The sequence below is a fragment of the Dama dama genome, chromosome 15 (genome assembly GCF_033118175.1).
Source record: "Dama dama isolate Ldn47 chromosome 15, ASM3311817v1, whole genome shotgun sequence".
Classification (NCBI taxonomy): Eukaryota; Metazoa; Chordata; class Mammalia; order Artiodactyla; family Cervidae; genus Dama; species Dama dama.
Genome location: NC_083695.1, coordinates 57,027,415 through 57,045,252, shown reverse-complemented (window position 1 = coordinate 57,045,252; position 17,838 = coordinate 57,027,415). Strand labels below are relative to the sequence as shown.

General features: G+C 36.7%; 1 protein-coding gene across 2 annotated transcripts in view; it reads left to right on the top strand.

Moving 5' to 3' along the window:
* The first annotated feature begins 13,247 nt into the window (after positions 1-13,247).
* The window catches only part of RNLS (renalase, FAD dependent amine oxidase), a 267,915-nt gene continuing 263,324 nt past the window's right edge, over positions 13,248-17,838 (top strand). The window contains exons 1-3 of one of the 2 annotated variants that reach the window (XR_009696103.1): positions 13,248-14,370; positions 15,263-15,368; positions 15,979-16,121. Coding sequence is in view for 1 of the 2 variants with exons in the window: in XM_061162117.1 (XP_061018100.1) it covers positions 14,253-14,370; positions 15,263-15,368; positions 15,979-16,121 (367 nt within the window). In the remaining variant the exon portion in view is untranslated. The remainder of the gene's footprint in view (positions 14,371-15,262; positions 15,369-15,978; positions 16,122-17,838) is intronic. The other variant, XM_061162117.1, reaches the window with a different exon arrangement.

Genomic DNA, 17,838 nt, shown 5'->3' with positions numbered 1-17,838 from the left:
CTAACTCCCTTAAAGTGTTAAAATAGATTTCTGTTCTTCTGACTGGCAGTCACTTTAATGACGGTAATGAGTAGTAAACACGAAGTCTATGAATGGTGTAAAGCAGTTCAAATATAGAAGCGACTGTCATATCATTATTGTTGGGTTTTGAAGATTTCTCCCTATGGAAAACATAAACAAGTGCTCATTTCTTTTCCTAACACATATGATAGAAAGAAAAACATTGAAGTTTGGCTTAGATTATTTAAAAATATATGTTGTAAACTCAAGAAAATCAAAAAACTTTTAAGAAGTACAAAGAGTAAGTCAATAAAGAAGGTAAACGGGTTAATAATAAATGCTCAGTTAGACCTTAAGAAGTAAAAGATTTTCAAAAAAATAAATGAAGAACAAATAAACACAGTAGTAACCTGGTAGATTTTAATCAACAACATAATAATCATTTGTGAAAGTGTAAGTGACAGCTGCTCAGTCGTGTCCAACTCTTTGCGACCGCATGGACTCGTCCACAGAATTCTCCAGGCCAGAATACTGGAGTGGGTAGCCTTTCCCTTCTCCAGGGGATCTTCCCAACCCAGGGATTGAACGCAGGTCTCCCACATTGCAGGTGGATTCTTTACCAGCTGAGCCACAAGGGAAGCCCAAGAACACTGGAGTGGGTAGCCTATCTGTTCTCCAGGGGATCTTCCCGACCCAGGAATCGAAGAATTATTTGTAAATGGTCTATATATACTGGTTAAACACAGAAATTGTCAGAGTGGATTAGAAAAGCAAGACTCCACTCTGTGATGTCTATAAGAAAAGTGAAAGTGAAAGTCGCTCAGTCCTGTCAGACTCTTTGTGACCCCATGGACTATACAGTCCATGGAATTCTCCAGGCCAGAATACTGGAGTGGGTAGCCTTTCCCTTCTCCAGGGGATCTTCCCAACCCAGGGATCAAACCCAAGTCTCCCGAATTGCAGGAGCATTTTTTACCAGCTGAGCCACAAGGGAGGCCTATAAGAAATCTGCATTAAATACAGATTACTATTATCAATAGACAGATAGGTTGAGGAGTAAAAGTGTAAAGCAAGATATACCAAAAGAAAGCTGGACTAACTATGTTGATTTCAATTACAGTAGACTCAGAATAAGAAATATAGATAAAAAGCAAGATTTCATAACAATATGGAATCAGTTCTCAAAGAAGACATAACAATCCTAAAAGTGTATGCACCAAACAGCTCAGTGTCCGCTTAGTCCCCTCTGACTCTTTGTGGCCCTGTGGACTGTAGCGTGCCAGGCTCCTCTGTCCATGGGACCTTCCAGGTAAGAATACTAGAGCAGGTTGCCATTTCCTACTCCAGGGGATATCTCTGACCCAGGGATGAAACCTGTGTCTTTCATGTCTCCTGCATTGCAGGCAGATTCTTTACCACTTAGCCATGTGGGAAGCCTCTGCACCAAAAAACAGACTCTTAAATATATGTAAGCAAGCATTAATAGACTAAAAGGAGAAACAGACAAATTTACCATTATATTTGGAAAATTTAACCCCTCCTTTTCAGTATTTGACAGAATGAGTAGACAGAAGATCAGTAAAAATATAGATGACCTGGGCAATACCTAGCAATCACTTGATTTAATTGACATTTATAAAACATTCTATACAACCATAGCATAATACACATTCTTCTCAAACATACAAAAAAACATTCATCAAGATTGTGGCCAGTAGGAAAGATTTAAATTTAAAGGAATAAAATTCATACAAACTTCTTGGGCCAGAACAAAATTAAAATAGCAATCAATAATAAAAGTTATACAGAAAGTACCCAAATACTTGGAAATTAAATAATACATTTCTAAGTAACCCAGAGATTAAAGAAGAGGGACTTTTAAAAATATTCAAGAGGTTTCCTTGGTGGCTCAATGATAAAGAATCCGCCTACCAATGCAGGAGACACAGGTTTGATCCTTGGTCTGGGAAGATCCCACATTCCACATAGCAACCAAGCCCTTGTGCCACAATTATTGAGCCTGTGCTCTAGAGTCCAGGAATTGCAACTACTGAACCCATGTGCTGCAACTACTGAAGCCCACTCTGTCTGCAACAAGAGAACTCACTGCAATGAGAAGCTTATGCACTGCAACTCAGAGTACCCCTCCACACACACTCGCCACAACTAGAGAAAAGCCTGCATAGCAATGAAGACCCAGCATAGCCAAAAAGAAATAAATAGAAGTATAAAAAATATTTTAACTAACTGAAAATGAAAATACAAGAGTATCAGGATTTGTGTGGTGCAGCTAAGCAATACTTAGAAGGAAATTTATAGCAATAACTACTTATGTGAGAAAATAAGAAAGGTAAGAAAAACAAGTAATTGAAGTTTTTACCTTAAAAAAGCTAGAGGGAAAAAAAAGCAAACTAAAACTGAAATAAATAGAAGGAAAGAAATAATAAAGATTGGCAAGAAGTCAAAGAAAAGGAATGAAAGACAAATAGAGGAAATCAATGAACCAAAAGCTAATTCTTTGAAATGGTCAAAAAAAACTTTTAGCCAAGATGACCAAGAAAAAAAAGAAAATGTAAAATACCCATATCAGGAATGAAGAAAAAACAAACAGTCTACTGATCCTAAAAATATTAAAATTAATTATAATAAGGGACTACTTAACTCAATGCTCATAAACTTGAAAACATAAATGAAATACAATAATTCCTTAAAAAGAGAAACTATTAATGTCAAAACTCACCCCCCCAAAAAAAGTGATAACTTGAATATTCCAGTATCTATTTTTTAAATTAAATGTATAGCATAAAAACTTTCTGAAAAAGAAAAATCCAAGTCAGATAGTTTCACTGCCAAATTTCACCAAATATTAAAAAAAAAAAATTCTTTACAGTCTCTTCCAGAAAATAGAAGAGAAGGGTATCCTTTCCAATTAATTTTTTAAAAAATTTTATTGGCATATAGTTGATTTCCTTCCCAATTAATTGTATAAGGTCACATTATGAAAGAAGAAAACTATAGACCAATTTCCCCCATACATACAGATTCCAAGACTCTCACCAAAATATTATCAAAATAAATCCAGCAATATATTAAAAAAATATATCTCAGTCTAGTGGGGTTCATCCCACAAACAAAAGACTGATTCAACATTCAAATATCAATTAGTGTCATTTACCATATTAACAGGCTAAACTGAAAGAAAAAAACAAAAACCTCAGAAGATGCAATATAGTGTTTGACTAAGTTAATCATTTAGTCATAAAACTTCTCAACAAATTATATATAGAAAGAAACTTCCTTAAACTAATAAAGACCATTTATGAAAAGTCTACAGTTCTAATCATACTTGGTGAAAGACTGAATGCTTTCTCGATAAGAATTAGGAGCAAAAGATGTCCTTTCTCTCCACTTCTATTCAACATCATACTTAAAGTCCTAGCCAGTGCAATTAAGCAAGAAAAAAAAAAAAAAAATTAAAGGCATATCTGATTACCTATGTAGAAAATCCCAAAGAATCTATGTATACTTTAAAAATTTCCTACAAAATAAGTGATTTTTAAAGGATTAAAGATAAAAGATAACATAGAAGAGTCAACAATAAACACTTGGGATTTGAAATTTTAAAAATCCCAATTATAATAGCACTTTCCTCTCCCTCGTAAATGGCTAAATCTAAAAGCCCAATTAAAAGAGATTGTCAGATTGGATAAAAAGGAAAGCTACCCTCATGAAATTTGCTTTAAAGATAGAGACATAACTATAGTAAAACTGTAAAGGGGGGAAATAATATAACAAACTAATACTAATCAAAAGGAAGCTATATTAATATCAGGCAGTACAGATTTTAAAGGAAAATATAACCAGTGATAAATAGTGCAATTTCAAAATGATAAACAGATCAATTCAGCAACAGTTTATCAATCTATATATTTATATCCATCTCTCTCTAAAAAGAGAGTCAGGAGTCAAAAACCCAGACCTGATAAAGCTGTAAGGAGAAAGACATGTATTTATTTATATCCTCATTTACAGTTAGAGATATTAATTTATAACTGATAGGGCACATATATAGAAAATTAGTAAGGATTTAGAAGGACTGAAGAAAACAATTCTTATTAAAATCGAAGGCATTTTCATAGAAATTAAGGTCTTTTTAGACAGTATATGGAAATGGTGAGAATATCAAAGAGTCAAAATAATTTTGAAAAAGAACACAATTGGAATATTCACAGTACCAAATTCGAGACTTATTTATTGTAAGGCTAAAGTTATCAAGAGAGTGTGGCACTGGCAGAACAAGATATATAAATGGATGAGAACAGAGTTTAGGATAGATCTACATTTACATGGTCAGTTAATTCTCAACAGAGATGCAAAGGCAATTCAGTCTAAACCACACAGTGTGAAACAAATATTCATATGCAAAGGTATGAACTTTGATTCATATCTAACATCAAATGCAAAAATTAACTTAAAAAGGACCATAGACCTACAAATCTGGAAAACTCAGCAGTGGTCACAGGATTGGAAAAGGTCAGTTTTCATTCCAATCCCAAAGAAAGGCAATGCCAAAGATTGTTCAAACTACTGCACAATTGCACTCATCTCACACGCTAGCAAAGTAATGCTCAAAATTCTCCAAGCCAGGCTTCAACAGTACATGAACCATGTATTTCCAGATGTTCAGGATAGATTTAGAAAAGGCAGAGTAACTAGAGATCAAATTGTCAACATTGCTGGATCATCAAAAAAGCAAGAGAATTCCAGGAAAACATCTACTTTTGCTTTATTGACTATGCCAAAGTCTTTGACCATGTGGACCACAACAAACTGTGGAACATTCTTCAAGAGATGGAAATACCAGACCACCTGACCTGCCTCCTGAGAAATCTGTATGCAGGTCTGGAAGCAACAGTTAGAACTGGACATGGAACAACAGACTGGTTCCAAATACGGAAAGGAGTACATCAAGGCTGTATGTTGTCACCCTGCTTATTTAACTTATATGCAGAGTACATCATGAGAAATGCCAGACTGGATGGGGCACAAGCTAGAATCAAGATTGCCAGGAGAAATATCAATAACCTCAGATATGCAGATAACACCACCCTTAGAGCAGAAAGTGAAGAACTAAAGAGCCTCTTGATGAAGGTGAAAGAGGAGAGTGAAAAAGTTGGCTTAAAGCTCAATGTTCAGAAAACTAAGATCACAGAACTGCCATATGACCCAGCAATCCCACTTCTGGGCATACACACTGAGGAAACCAGATCTGAAAGAGACACATGCACCCCAATGTTCATCGCAGCACTGTTTATAATAGCCAGGACATGGAAGCAACCTAGATGCCCATCAGCAGATGAATGGATAAGGAAGCTCTGGTACATATACACCATGGAATATTACTCAGCCATTAAAAAGAATTCATTCGAATCAGTTCTAATGAGATGGATGAAACTGGAGCCCATTATACAGAGTGAAGTAAGCCAGAAAGATAAAGAACATTACAACATACTAACACATATATATGGAATTTAGAAAGATGGTAACGATAACCCTATATGCAAAACAGAAAAAGAGACACAGAAGTACATAACAAACTTTTAGACTCTGTGGGAGAAGGTGAGGGTGGGATGTTTCGAAAGAACAGCATGTATATTATCTATGGTGAAACAGATCACCAGCCCAGGTGGGATGCATGAGACAAGTGCTCGGGCCTGGTGCACTGGGAAGACCCAGAGGAATCGGGTGGAGAGGGAGGTGGGAGGGGGGATCGGGATGGGGAATACGTGTAACTCTATGGCTGATTCATATCAATGTATGACAAAACCCACAAAAATAAATAAATAAATAAATAAAAGAAAAGAAAAAATAAATAAAAGAAAAAAAATATATCATGGCATCCGGTCCCATCACTTCATGGCAAATAGATGGGGAAACAATGGAAACAGAGAGACTTTATTTTGGGGGGGCTCCAAAATCACTGCAGATGGTGACTACAGCCATGAAATTAAAAGACACTTGCTCCTTGGAAGAAAAGCTATGACCAACCTAGACAGCATATTAAAAAGCAGAGACATTACTTTACAACAAATGTCCGTCTAGTCAAAGCTAGAGGTTTTTCCAGTAGTCATGTATGGATGTGAGAGTTGGACTATAAACAAAGCTAAGTACCGAAGACTGATGCTTTTGAGCTGTGGTGTTGGAGAAGACTCTTGAGAGTCCCTTGGACTGCAAGGAGATCCAACCAGTCCATCTTAAAGGAAATCAGTCCTGAATGTTCACTGGAAGGACTGATGCTGAAGCTGAAACTCCAGTACTTTGGCCATCTGATGCGAAGAAGCAACTCTTTGGAAAAGACCCTGATGCTGGGAAAGATCGAAGGTGGGAGGAGAAGGGGACAAGAGAGGATGAGATGGTTGGATGGCATCACCAATGCAATGGATATGAGTTTGAGTGGGCTCTGGGAGTTGGTGATGGACAGGGAGGCCTGGCATGTTGCAGTCCATTGGGTCGCAAAGAGTCAGACATGACTGAGTGACTGAACTGAACTGAATAACACTATAAAACTTCTGGAAGAAAACATAAGAGAAAAGTCTTCATTACCTTGAAGTATAAATTCAGTATTTCTTTGATGGAAGACAATAAGTAGAAACCATATAAGCTAAAAATGTATAAATTAAGGATATCTGCACTTGGAAACATGCCGATAATATAATGAATAGAAGTCATAGACAGGAATAAAGCATTTGCTAGTCACACATTTTATTTGTATCCAAAATATATAATAAACTCTGTAAATTCAGTGATAAGAAAATAAACTACCCAATTTATTTAATAGGTAGAAACTTTGAACAGATACTTTACAAAAGTAGCTTATATGAATGGCAAATGACCACATGAAAAGATGGTCAATATCAAACATCATTGGAGAAATTAAAATTAAAACCTTACTGTAATGCCATCACACACTTATTAGAATGGCTAAAGTTGAAAGGATTGATCATATTCAATGATACTAAGAATGGAGAATAAATAGAATCTTCAAATGGTCCTGTTAGAATGTAAAATTATAAAGTCATTTTGGGAAAAAGTTTCACTTGATAGTTCCTTTCAAAGTTGAACACATCTATCATATAACCAGACTATTCCACCCCCAGATATTTACACAAGATAAATGAAAGCCAGTGTTCATATAAAGACTTGTAAAATATTCATAGCAGCTTTATTTTTAGAAACAACCTAAATGTTCATCAGGAGGTGAACAGATAAACATACTGTGATATATCCATATAAAGAAATATCATGTATCCATAAAAAGAAACAAACTGACACATTCGACAACATGAATTTCAAAATAATCATGCCAAATAAAGTCAATGAAAACAATACAAATAACAATAAAATAATAACATTTGTAGAAACAGTATTTTTTTTACCACAATTGTATGAAATTAGAAATCAACTACAGAAAGAAAACCAGGAAAAGAACAAACACATGGAGACTAAACAACAGGCTATTTGAAAAATGAATTCAAAGAGGAAATAAGAAAATACCTCAAGACAAATCAAAATGGAAACAAAATTTTCCAAAATCTATGGGATGCCGCAAAAGCAGGTATAAGAGGGAAGTTCACATATATACACATACTTTACTATATACCTGAAACTAACAGTGTTGTGCATTAGCCATACTTCAATAAAAAATTAAATTACATTAAGGAATAAGATAAAATAGCTCCATGGGGCTATTCATCTTGATTTTATGCCATCTAAATACTGTTAGATATGTCATTAATGATTATGTAAATTATCAATGAAATAAATAAGGACAGAAAGTGCTGTGAATCACATTATCAGATATTCTTTGTTCACTGACATTGTATTTTATATCATTATAGTAATATTATATCATAGAAAAGAACTCTCTGAGAAAATATGTTTAATATTGATATCACCCCACTGAATTACCATTCTGTCTATCTTCCTTTAAGTATTATCCTCAAAAGTCTTGGATATCTTCTAGGCAAAGAGTCAGTGAACTCTCAATCTCTGAGAATTCTAATTTGGATTCCAGTTGCCAAAGATACTGTATTGAACATGACGCTGTTTCTGTCCTCTTGGTGCTTAAATTCTAGTGAAAGAAAAACTAAACTAAATAAACAATAGTTAAACAAGTAAAAAGTGAGTTCACTTCTAAAGGTAATTAAGTGATATTAAGAAAATAGGTTAATGCAAAAGAGGGTCACTGGGTGGCTATTTTAGGTCAAGTGATTAGAGAAGACCTCTTTTAGGTAACTTTTAAGCTGGACTTGAATGATCAGGAGGAGCCATTGCAGAAAACTGGGAAGAAGTGAAGGCAAAATGCCAAGGTGAATAGGAAGAGTAAATGCAAGTCCATCTGTCCCAGCTGTTTTACAATACTACCTTCTCTAGGTCATTGAGTCATTCACACCTCTCTCAGAGAGATACACCAGTGCTAGTAGCCAACCACGCACCCACACAACCTTAGAGTTATAGCTCTAAATTAATATAATCCATTTTGGAGGTTAGGAGTGTAGGTGGGGAGGGTGGTTCTGTCACTCCCTGAAGACAAAAAGTGATAAGAAATCACAAACCACCATGGCTACTTCTACTGAATGGTCATAACATTCCCAAATTTTGGATAACTTTTAAAAAAGGATATTGTTGATCATAGGGGAAAAGAAAAAGAGAGTGAAGAATTAATGCAAATTCACAACTATTGGCAACACAAGTCAGAAAGTATACCTTATACTCAAGAACAACATAAGCAAATGTTTCTCACTTCCGCAGATAAGTGGAAAATCTGAGGATATATTCACGGAACTAAAATAACTCAACTTAGCTGTGAAAGTGAAAGTGTTAATAGCTCAGTATCCAGCTCTTCGTGATCCCATGAACTGCAGCTTGCCAGGTTCCTCTGTCCATGGGATACTCCAGGCAAGAATACTGGAGTGGGTGGCCATTCCCTTCTCCAGAGGGTCTTCCCGAACCAGGGATCAAACCTGGGTCTTCCACATTGCAGTCAGATTCTTTACTGTCTGAGCCATCCGGGTAGCCCCAACTTAGTAGCACAAGGCATATAAAGACTACCAAGATCTGTATTTCTGTCTTTCTATATACAGAAATATAGATCAATGGAACAGAATAGAAAGCCCAGAGATAAATCCACATACTTATGGACACCTTATCTTCGACAAAGGAGGCAAGGATATACAATGGAAAAAAGACAACCTCTTTAACAAGTGGTGCTGGGAAAACTGGTCAACCACTTGTAAAAGAAGGAAACTAGAACACTTTCTAACACCATACACAAAAATAAACTCAAAATGGATTAAAGATCTAAATGTAAGACCAGAAACTATGAAACTCCTAGAGGAGAACATAGGCAAAACACTCTCCGACATAAATCACAGCAGGATCCTCTATGACCCCACCTCCCAGAATATTGGAAATAAAAGCAAAAATAAATAAATGGGACCTAGTGAAACTTAAAAGCTTTTGCACAACAAAGGAAACTATAAGCAAAGTGAAAAGACAGCCTTCAGAATGGAAGAAAAAATAATAGCAAATGAAGAAACAGACAAAGGATTAATCTCAAAAATATACAAGCAACTCCTGCAGCTCAATTCCAGAAAAATAAATGACCCAATCAAAAAATGGGCCAAAGAACTAAACAGACATTTCTCCAAAGAAGACATACAGATGGCTAACAAACACATGAAAAGATGCTCAACATCACTCATTATTAGAGAAATGCAAATCAAAACCACAATGAGGTACCATTACACGCCAGTCAGGATGGCTGCTATCTAAAAGTCTACAAGCAATAAATGCTGGAGAGGGTGTGGAGAAAAGGGAACCCTCTTACACTGTTGGTGAGAATGCAAACTAGTACAGCCACTATGGAGAACGGTGTGGAGATTCCTTAAAAAACTGGAAATAGAACTGCCATATGACCCAGCAATCCCACTCCTGGGCATACACACTGAGGAAACCAGATCTGAAAGAGACACGTGCACCCCAATGTTCATCGCAGCACTGTTTATAATAGCCAGGACATGGAGGCAACCTAGATGCCCATCAGCAGACGAATGGATAAGGAAGCTGTGGTACATATACACCATGGAATATTACTCAGCCATTAAAAAGAATTCATTTGAATCAGTTCCAATGAGATGGATGAAACTGGAGCCCATTATACAGAGTGAAGTAAGCCAGAAAGATAAACACCAATACAGTATACTAACGCATATATATGGAATTTTTAAAAATGGTAATGATAACCTTATATGCAAAACAGAAAAAGAGACACAGATGTACAGAACAGACTTTGGAACTCTGTGGGAGAAGACGAGGGTGGGATGTTCTGAGAGAACAGCATTGAAACAAGTATACTATCAAGGGTGAAACAGATCACCAGCCCAGGTTGGATGCATGAGACGAGTGCTTGGGGCTGGTGCACTGGGAAGACCCAGAGGGATTGGATGGAGAGGGAGGTGGGAGGGGGGATCAGGATGGGGAACACATGTAAATCCATGGCTGATTCATGTCAATGTATGGCAAAAACCACTACAATAAAAACAAACAAACAAACAAAAAAAGTTCATTAGAAACAACTGAAAAAAAAAAGACTACCAAGATAAGATATAAACATAGACTTGAGAAATATCACTGAATACTTTTTAAAAAACAATTATTGGCACGTACATGATTTAAAATGTTGTGTTAGTTTCAGGCATACAGCAAAGTGAATCAGTTATACATATACCTATATCTGCTCTTTTTATTTTAAGATTCTTTTCCCATATAGGGCATTGCACAATATTGAGTAGAGTTCCCTGAGTTATACATCAGGTTCTTCTTAGTTATCTATTATATATATAGTAGTGACTGAATATTTTTATACCAAGTAGTTGAACTTTAATCTGTATGAGACTGAGAATTACTAAAAGTTATTTGAGAATGGCAATGACCAATCTAGAAACTTGGTGCAGAACAGAGATTAGGAGCAGAGAGGTCAGTTAGAAAGCTACTATAATAATTAAATTAAGAACTAATGACTGTTTGAACTTAAGTAATGGATTAATCTGTCAATGATCACCTTTCAAAATGCTCAATGTTCACAGTTGACAAGAATGCAGTAAAATAGGCAATGCAGAATATTGCTGGTAGAAATGAAATTTGTACTTCTCTGAGATACAATGAAGTGGGATTGGATTTAAGAGACAGAGGAGAAGAGGTAAAAAATACCAGAAGACTAATAGATATCAAGGATGAGAAAAGAGAATAGATATATTGAAGATGACTATGAGGTTTCAAGTCTGATTATGCAAGATGACCAGATTATTAACAGAAATGAGGTAACAAGAGGAGATGACAGGAAAGAGAAGAATGTATTCAACAGATCATGAGGACCTACATTGATTCCTCAAGATACTGCTTAATTTAGGAAAAATTCACTTGAATTTAGTGTCTATATTTACATATGTAAAGTGATGCAAGAATGGTTCAATATCTGCAAGTCAATCAATGTGATACACCACAATAATAAAAAGGATAAAAATCACACGATCAGAAAAAGCAGTTGACAAAATTCAATATCCATTCATGATTAAAAAAAAAACAAACTCTCATCAAATTGTATAGAGGGAACATATCTCAGCATAGTGAAGGCCATATATGATACAATCACAGCTAATATCACCTCAATGCTGAAAAGCTGGAAGCATTTCCTCTAAAACTGGGAACAAGACAAGGATGCCCACTCGTACCACTTCTAAATAAATGGTACTAGAAGTTCTAGCCATGGCAATCAGATAGCAAAAAGAAATTAAAGCTATTCAAATTTAAGGAAGGGCAGGGCAAAAATGGGGCTTCCCCGGTGGCTCAGCAGTAAAGAATCTGCCTGCAATGCAAGAAATTCAGAAGATGCAGGTTCGATCCCTAGGGGAGGAAGTTCCCCTGGAGTAGGAAATGGTAACCCAGTATTCTTGCCTGGAAAATTCCATGGACAGAGGATCCTGGCAGGTTACAGTCCATGGGGTCACAAAGAGACACAACTTAGTGACTAAACAACAAAAACAACAAGGGCAAAAATGACACTACTTGCAGACGACCCGATATTCTACATAGAGAACCCTAAAGTCTCCACCCAAAAGCTATTAGAACTAAAAACTGAATTCAGTAAGGTTGCAAGATACAAGATTAATATACAGAAATCTGTTAGTTTACTATACACTAATAATGAAATACCAGAAAGAGAAAGCAAGCAAACAATCTCGTTTAAAACTGTGTTAATAAAATACTTAGAAATAAACTTAAGGAGGTTAAAACTATACTTTGAAAACTATAAAACATGGATAAAGGAAATTTGTAGATGATACAAAGAAATGGAAAGATATTCTGTGGTCATAAATTGGACAAATTAATATTGTTAAAATAACCATACTATCCAAAGCAATCTATAGATTTAATGAAATCTCTATCATAATAACCAGGACATTTTTCACTAACTGGAATAATCAGAAAATTTATACAGAAGTGCAAAAGACCCTGAATTGCCAAAGCAATCTTGAGAAAATAGAACAAAGCTAGAGGTATCACCTTCTCAGATTTCAGACTATATGAAAAAAGTCTTGAAATCAAAATACTGATATTGTCACAAAAACAGACACATAGATGAATGGAACAGAATAGAGAGCCAGGAAATAAATTCATACACTTAAGATCAATAAATCCATAACAAAGATGTAAGACTATACAGTCGAAAAAATATAGTCTCAGCGCTGGGAAAACTGGAAAGCTACATGTAAAGAAATGAGATTAGAACATTTCCTCACACCTTATACAAGAATAAACTCAAAAAAAAAAAAAAAAAAGAAACTCAAAATGATTTAAAGATCTAAATGTAAGACCTAAAACCATAAAACTCATAGAATACAGGCAGACTGCTCTTAGATATAAAAGTAAGCAGTATTTTTTTTTGGACTTGTCTCATAAGGCAAATGAAACACATGCAAAAATAAACCATGAAACTAAATTGAACTTATAAGCTTTTACACAGCAAATGACATAATTATTAAAATTAAAAGACAATGTATTGAATGGGACAAAATATTTGCAAATGATATGACCAATAAGGGGTTACTATCCAAAGTATAGTTCTATTATCCTTTATTAGATATTATATCTGTATCTTTTATTAGATATATGTAATATTGATCTATCACCATGTTGAAGCCTGGTAATTTCTCCCTCGTGTGTACATACAGTAAAACTTCTAATTTTTAATGTTTTCATTATAATTGACTATCATTGTCAATTTTCTTATAACAAGTTTCTCTAGTGTCCAAGTAATAATTTATCTGCAATTCAGGGTAACTGAAATGGTTCAGTCTTATCCTTGCATATTACTGTTTCCTTGAGAATTTCCAGGACAACGTTAGAAAGCAAACAAACAAAAAAACTACTGGTAAGGGCATGAATCCTTGTCTTGCTCATCCACACATCCCTTACAGCAACTGGATTGTTTTGTCATAAAATTTAATATTTACTGAAGAGAAGATTGACCTAAAATTCTCTGGTGAACCATATATCTTTAACTGTCGATAATCTGGAATACAGAATTCTCTGGCCCCCTTTTACAGGTGGAGAAATTGAAGTTCAAAAAGTTTATCATTTACACAAAGCCCGAGGGTTAGTTAAGCAAAATCTCTCCCAAATTCTTTTTCTGTTATGTGAATGGTGACTATTAAGGTGCTTGAAGAAAGCTGGCTCTGGCATCACCGCTGTGTTCCTTTCAGACTTAAGATTATTAAGAAGCCAAGGCTCCAACAAAGCACAATTACCCTAGTAGTTAACCTTGGGCTGGGTCTCCGCGGTAGTCAACACCAGCCCTGTGGCGAGGCGGGGTCTCACGCTCTAACCTATATGATTTACAGTTTTGGGGGGCGAGAGGCAGGTTGGAAATCACAGCTTATCGGATGGAGGCAGACGATCCTTGAAGACAGCTCCTGGCTCTCAAACCAAGAGAAAGGCCAAGATTTGCTGGTCTTCAGTGCTGATCATTCTCAGCCGAGTCGCCTCCTCTCCGCCCCCTGCAGGCCGACCCGGGAACTGCTCAGGGGCCGAGTAGGGCCGGGAGCGCGGAGCCGACAGCTTCTGGCCCGCTGGGCTGTGGCGGCGGCTCCCCCGACTGCAGGCCGGCCACCCGGGCGCGGAGACCGCGGGCCATGGCGCGGGTGCTGATCGTGGGCGCCGGGCTGACGGGAAGCTTGTGCGCGGCGCTGCTGAGGAGGGAGGCGTCCAGTCCTCTGCGCCTCACTGTGTGGGACAAGGCCGGGGACTCAGGTGGGTCGTTTCCGGACGGAAGCCAGGGAAAGGAAGACCGGCGGGCACACTGGCTGGTGGTGTGGGCCTTCTCCGAGTAAGGCTCGGGAACACCCAGCAGGTCGGCGGGCGCCTGATCACGTGGTCGGAGACTTCCGGCGCCCGGGACGGCCAGAAGAGTGGGCGCGAGTTGGGGCGGCGACCCAGGCCGGGCGGTGGGGCGGCTGGGGGCAGGGCGGGATCCCGGAGCACTTCCCTGGGAGGCCTGAGCGGCTGGGAGACCTCCTGACTGGAGTTTGCAAAGCTTGGGCCTGCCGCTGTCGCCAAGAAGTGAATTTTTTTTTCCCTTGGCTGCTCTGTACCCTGGCAGCTTTCTTTAGATTATGAGAATCCTCCAGTGCCCATTGACCACGACTTTCCGAAAATCTGTCTACTTGAGAGAATCCTGTCACTCTCCTGAAACCTGACAGCAAGAGGGAAAGCATTCGCTGATTCATTCCTTCTGACATTTCATTCATTATTTTGTTTTCTTTGGTCCGTTCATTCATTGCCTTTATTCAGATCAGTACGTAGATGGAGCAGGCACAGTGCTGAAGGCTGCTGTATTCTTTATGTGTTCTTTTTAAAAAATATCTCACACCCCCTGACTGAATTGTCTCTGCCAATTACTTCCTAACAGTGTTAGATGACAAAACCTTCAATTTAAAAAACAATTTTTTTAGATCTCTGGACTCTGGAGAAAACAAAATTTTAAAATGTATTAATTATTATGAAATCTAAAAGTAAAAAATTAAAAATGTGTTTTCTGAAACGGTTCTAAGTTATCCATTTTGGTATAACCTGGGGTGATCAGTGTTAATTGTGAAATATTCATTCTAATATATTAAGATATTTTCCTGGGGACTAATTCAAGGAGGAAGAATGACTACAGCCAGCAGTCCTCATAATCCACAGAGCACAGTGGACTTGGGTGCCCAGTATATCACCTGCACTCCTCATTATGCCAAAATACACCAAAGGTGAGTTAGTTGAAAGGAGTGGAATCAGTCTTCCTGGTTGAGGATGATAAAAGATACAAATCATCCATTTTTAGCGGAGTTAAACTTTGAGTCTTGTAATACAGTGAAATTATATCATCATCATTGATCATAGTATTAATAGCAATAAAAGATTTACATAAGTAAAGTGGGAAAACTGTAATACATGCCTCTCCAGTTGTTGTGAAGATCAGGTGAGATGTTATATGGAACATGGTAAGAGCTCAATAAATAGGAGTTAACTATGTTGGTGTTGAGAAAGAGGACAGATAACTGTGATGGAAGTCAAATCTTAACCAGATTTAAAATCGGTGTAGTGAATACCTTTCTGTTGATTTTCACTGACTTTAATTTTGAAATATATGAGAAAGTAGACCTTTGACTGCAATCAGCAAAAGACTATGGATTCTCAAAATGTTTCCGTTCTTCACCAAAATTATGTCTTATTAACACAAAACATATGTTGAGTTGTTTGTAAGAAGATTTCTAGTTTTTATTTAGGATTATAATCTCGAAGAATTCTTTGAAGAGAATTTAGTGTTTAGAGCTAAGTATAGCAAATAGTTATGTTATACATTTTGATTTGTTTCAGTTTTTATGATGAATTGTTAGCTGGTGGCATTTTGAAGCCTCTGACCTCTCCTATTGATGGAATGGTGATAAAAGAAGGAGACTATAACTTTGTAGCACCTCATGGAGTTTCTTCAATTGTTAACCATTACTTGAAACAATCAGGTGAGAATAAAATTTTCTCTTGCCTTCTTTTAAAGTAAGCATTTTAAACTAAAAGTTATACACATAATTAAATATTAATACTGTAAGGAAAGTTATAAAATAGATGTTCTCCTATGCACCACTCAATAGCTAGTTTTCTTCCCCTAAAGTAATCACTGTTTCCTATATATGCTTCCAGAAAAATGTTTCTGCATCTATCTCTTGCTCTATGTGACTGTCTCTATTTCCCTATTTATAGACGTTTGTATATGTTCTTTTTAAAAACATAGATGAGATTATTTTATATAAGCCATTCTATGCTTTATTTCATCTATGTTTATAATAAACCAATCTCTCTCTCTGTCTCTCTTATCTATGTCTATGTCTATCCTCTTGATACTGTCTCTCTGGAGAACCCTGACTAATACATAATCATTGACTGAATCATATCTTTGGTCTTTTTTCATATCAGCAAACTCAGGGTTCTTCATTCTTTTCAATGCCTGTTCAGTATTACATGGTATATGAATATCATTATTTATTTAACTGTTAACTTTCTGTTAAGTATGTAGATTGTTTGGGGAGTTAGGGATTGTTTTGTTTTATGCTAGTACCAATATTGCTGCAATTTCTAACTCTGACATACTTTTGCAAGTTTATCTGTAGGATCAGTTCCTAACAGTATAGTTGGTGTGTCAATGGTTTGTGCATTTTTTATTTAACTAAGTTGTGCCATCTATTCCTATTAAGGAATATGTCATCAATAGTAAATGAGAACATGTCTTTCTGTACATCTTGATATTATGGAAAATAAAATTTTTTGCCCATGTGATGGGTTGAAATGATATTTCCTTGTGGTCCGATTTGCATTTACTTAGTTATGAGTGAGTTTATGCACCTTTGTTTTGCTAACCAAGTCTGTGCCTTTTTTTCTGTGAATGTCTTATAACCTTTGCCCAGTTTCTATGAGGATTTTCATTTGTTTTTATGTATATGACGAGTGTTTTAAAATGGACTTTTTTTTAAAGGATGACAAATAATCCTGGACGATTAATGATTTATCCTTTAAAACAGAAATAGACTTATTGATAAATCATAATTAAATGCCCAATTGAAGATCATAGAGGAGAAGTGTAAGTTGAGACTTTATTTTATAAGCTATTTCTAGAATAATTACTGTTTTGGACTACATCAAGTATTACTTGGGCTTCCCTGGTGGCTCAGATGGTAAAGAATCTGCCTGCAATGCAGGAGACCTGGGTTCGATCCCTGGGTTGGGAAAACAGAGAAGGGAATGGCTCCCCACTCCAGTATTCTTGCCTGGAGAATTCCGAGGATAGAGGAGCCTGGCTGACTACAGTCCATGGGGTCTCAAAGAGTCTGGCACGACTGAGCGACTAAGCATAGCACAGCACAAATATTACTTATTGTGAAACCTGAGAATCCCAATACTGGGCATGAGAGAAGGCAGTGAGACTGAATATACAACATGAGGACACAGTAAATACCATTCCAGGCAAGGCCATTTCTTCATCTAGGATTCAGAATATTATGGTGTAGTCATCAGGATTTTCCAGAAAAAAACAGAACTGAAAGGATATATTTATACAGATAGGTAAATTTATTGTGCAGAATTAGCTTATGTGATTTTGGAGGCTGGCAAGTCTGAAGATCTGCCGGGCGAATTGACAAGCTAGAGATCTAGGAGAGCTGATGGTTTAGTTTCAGTCCAAAAGCC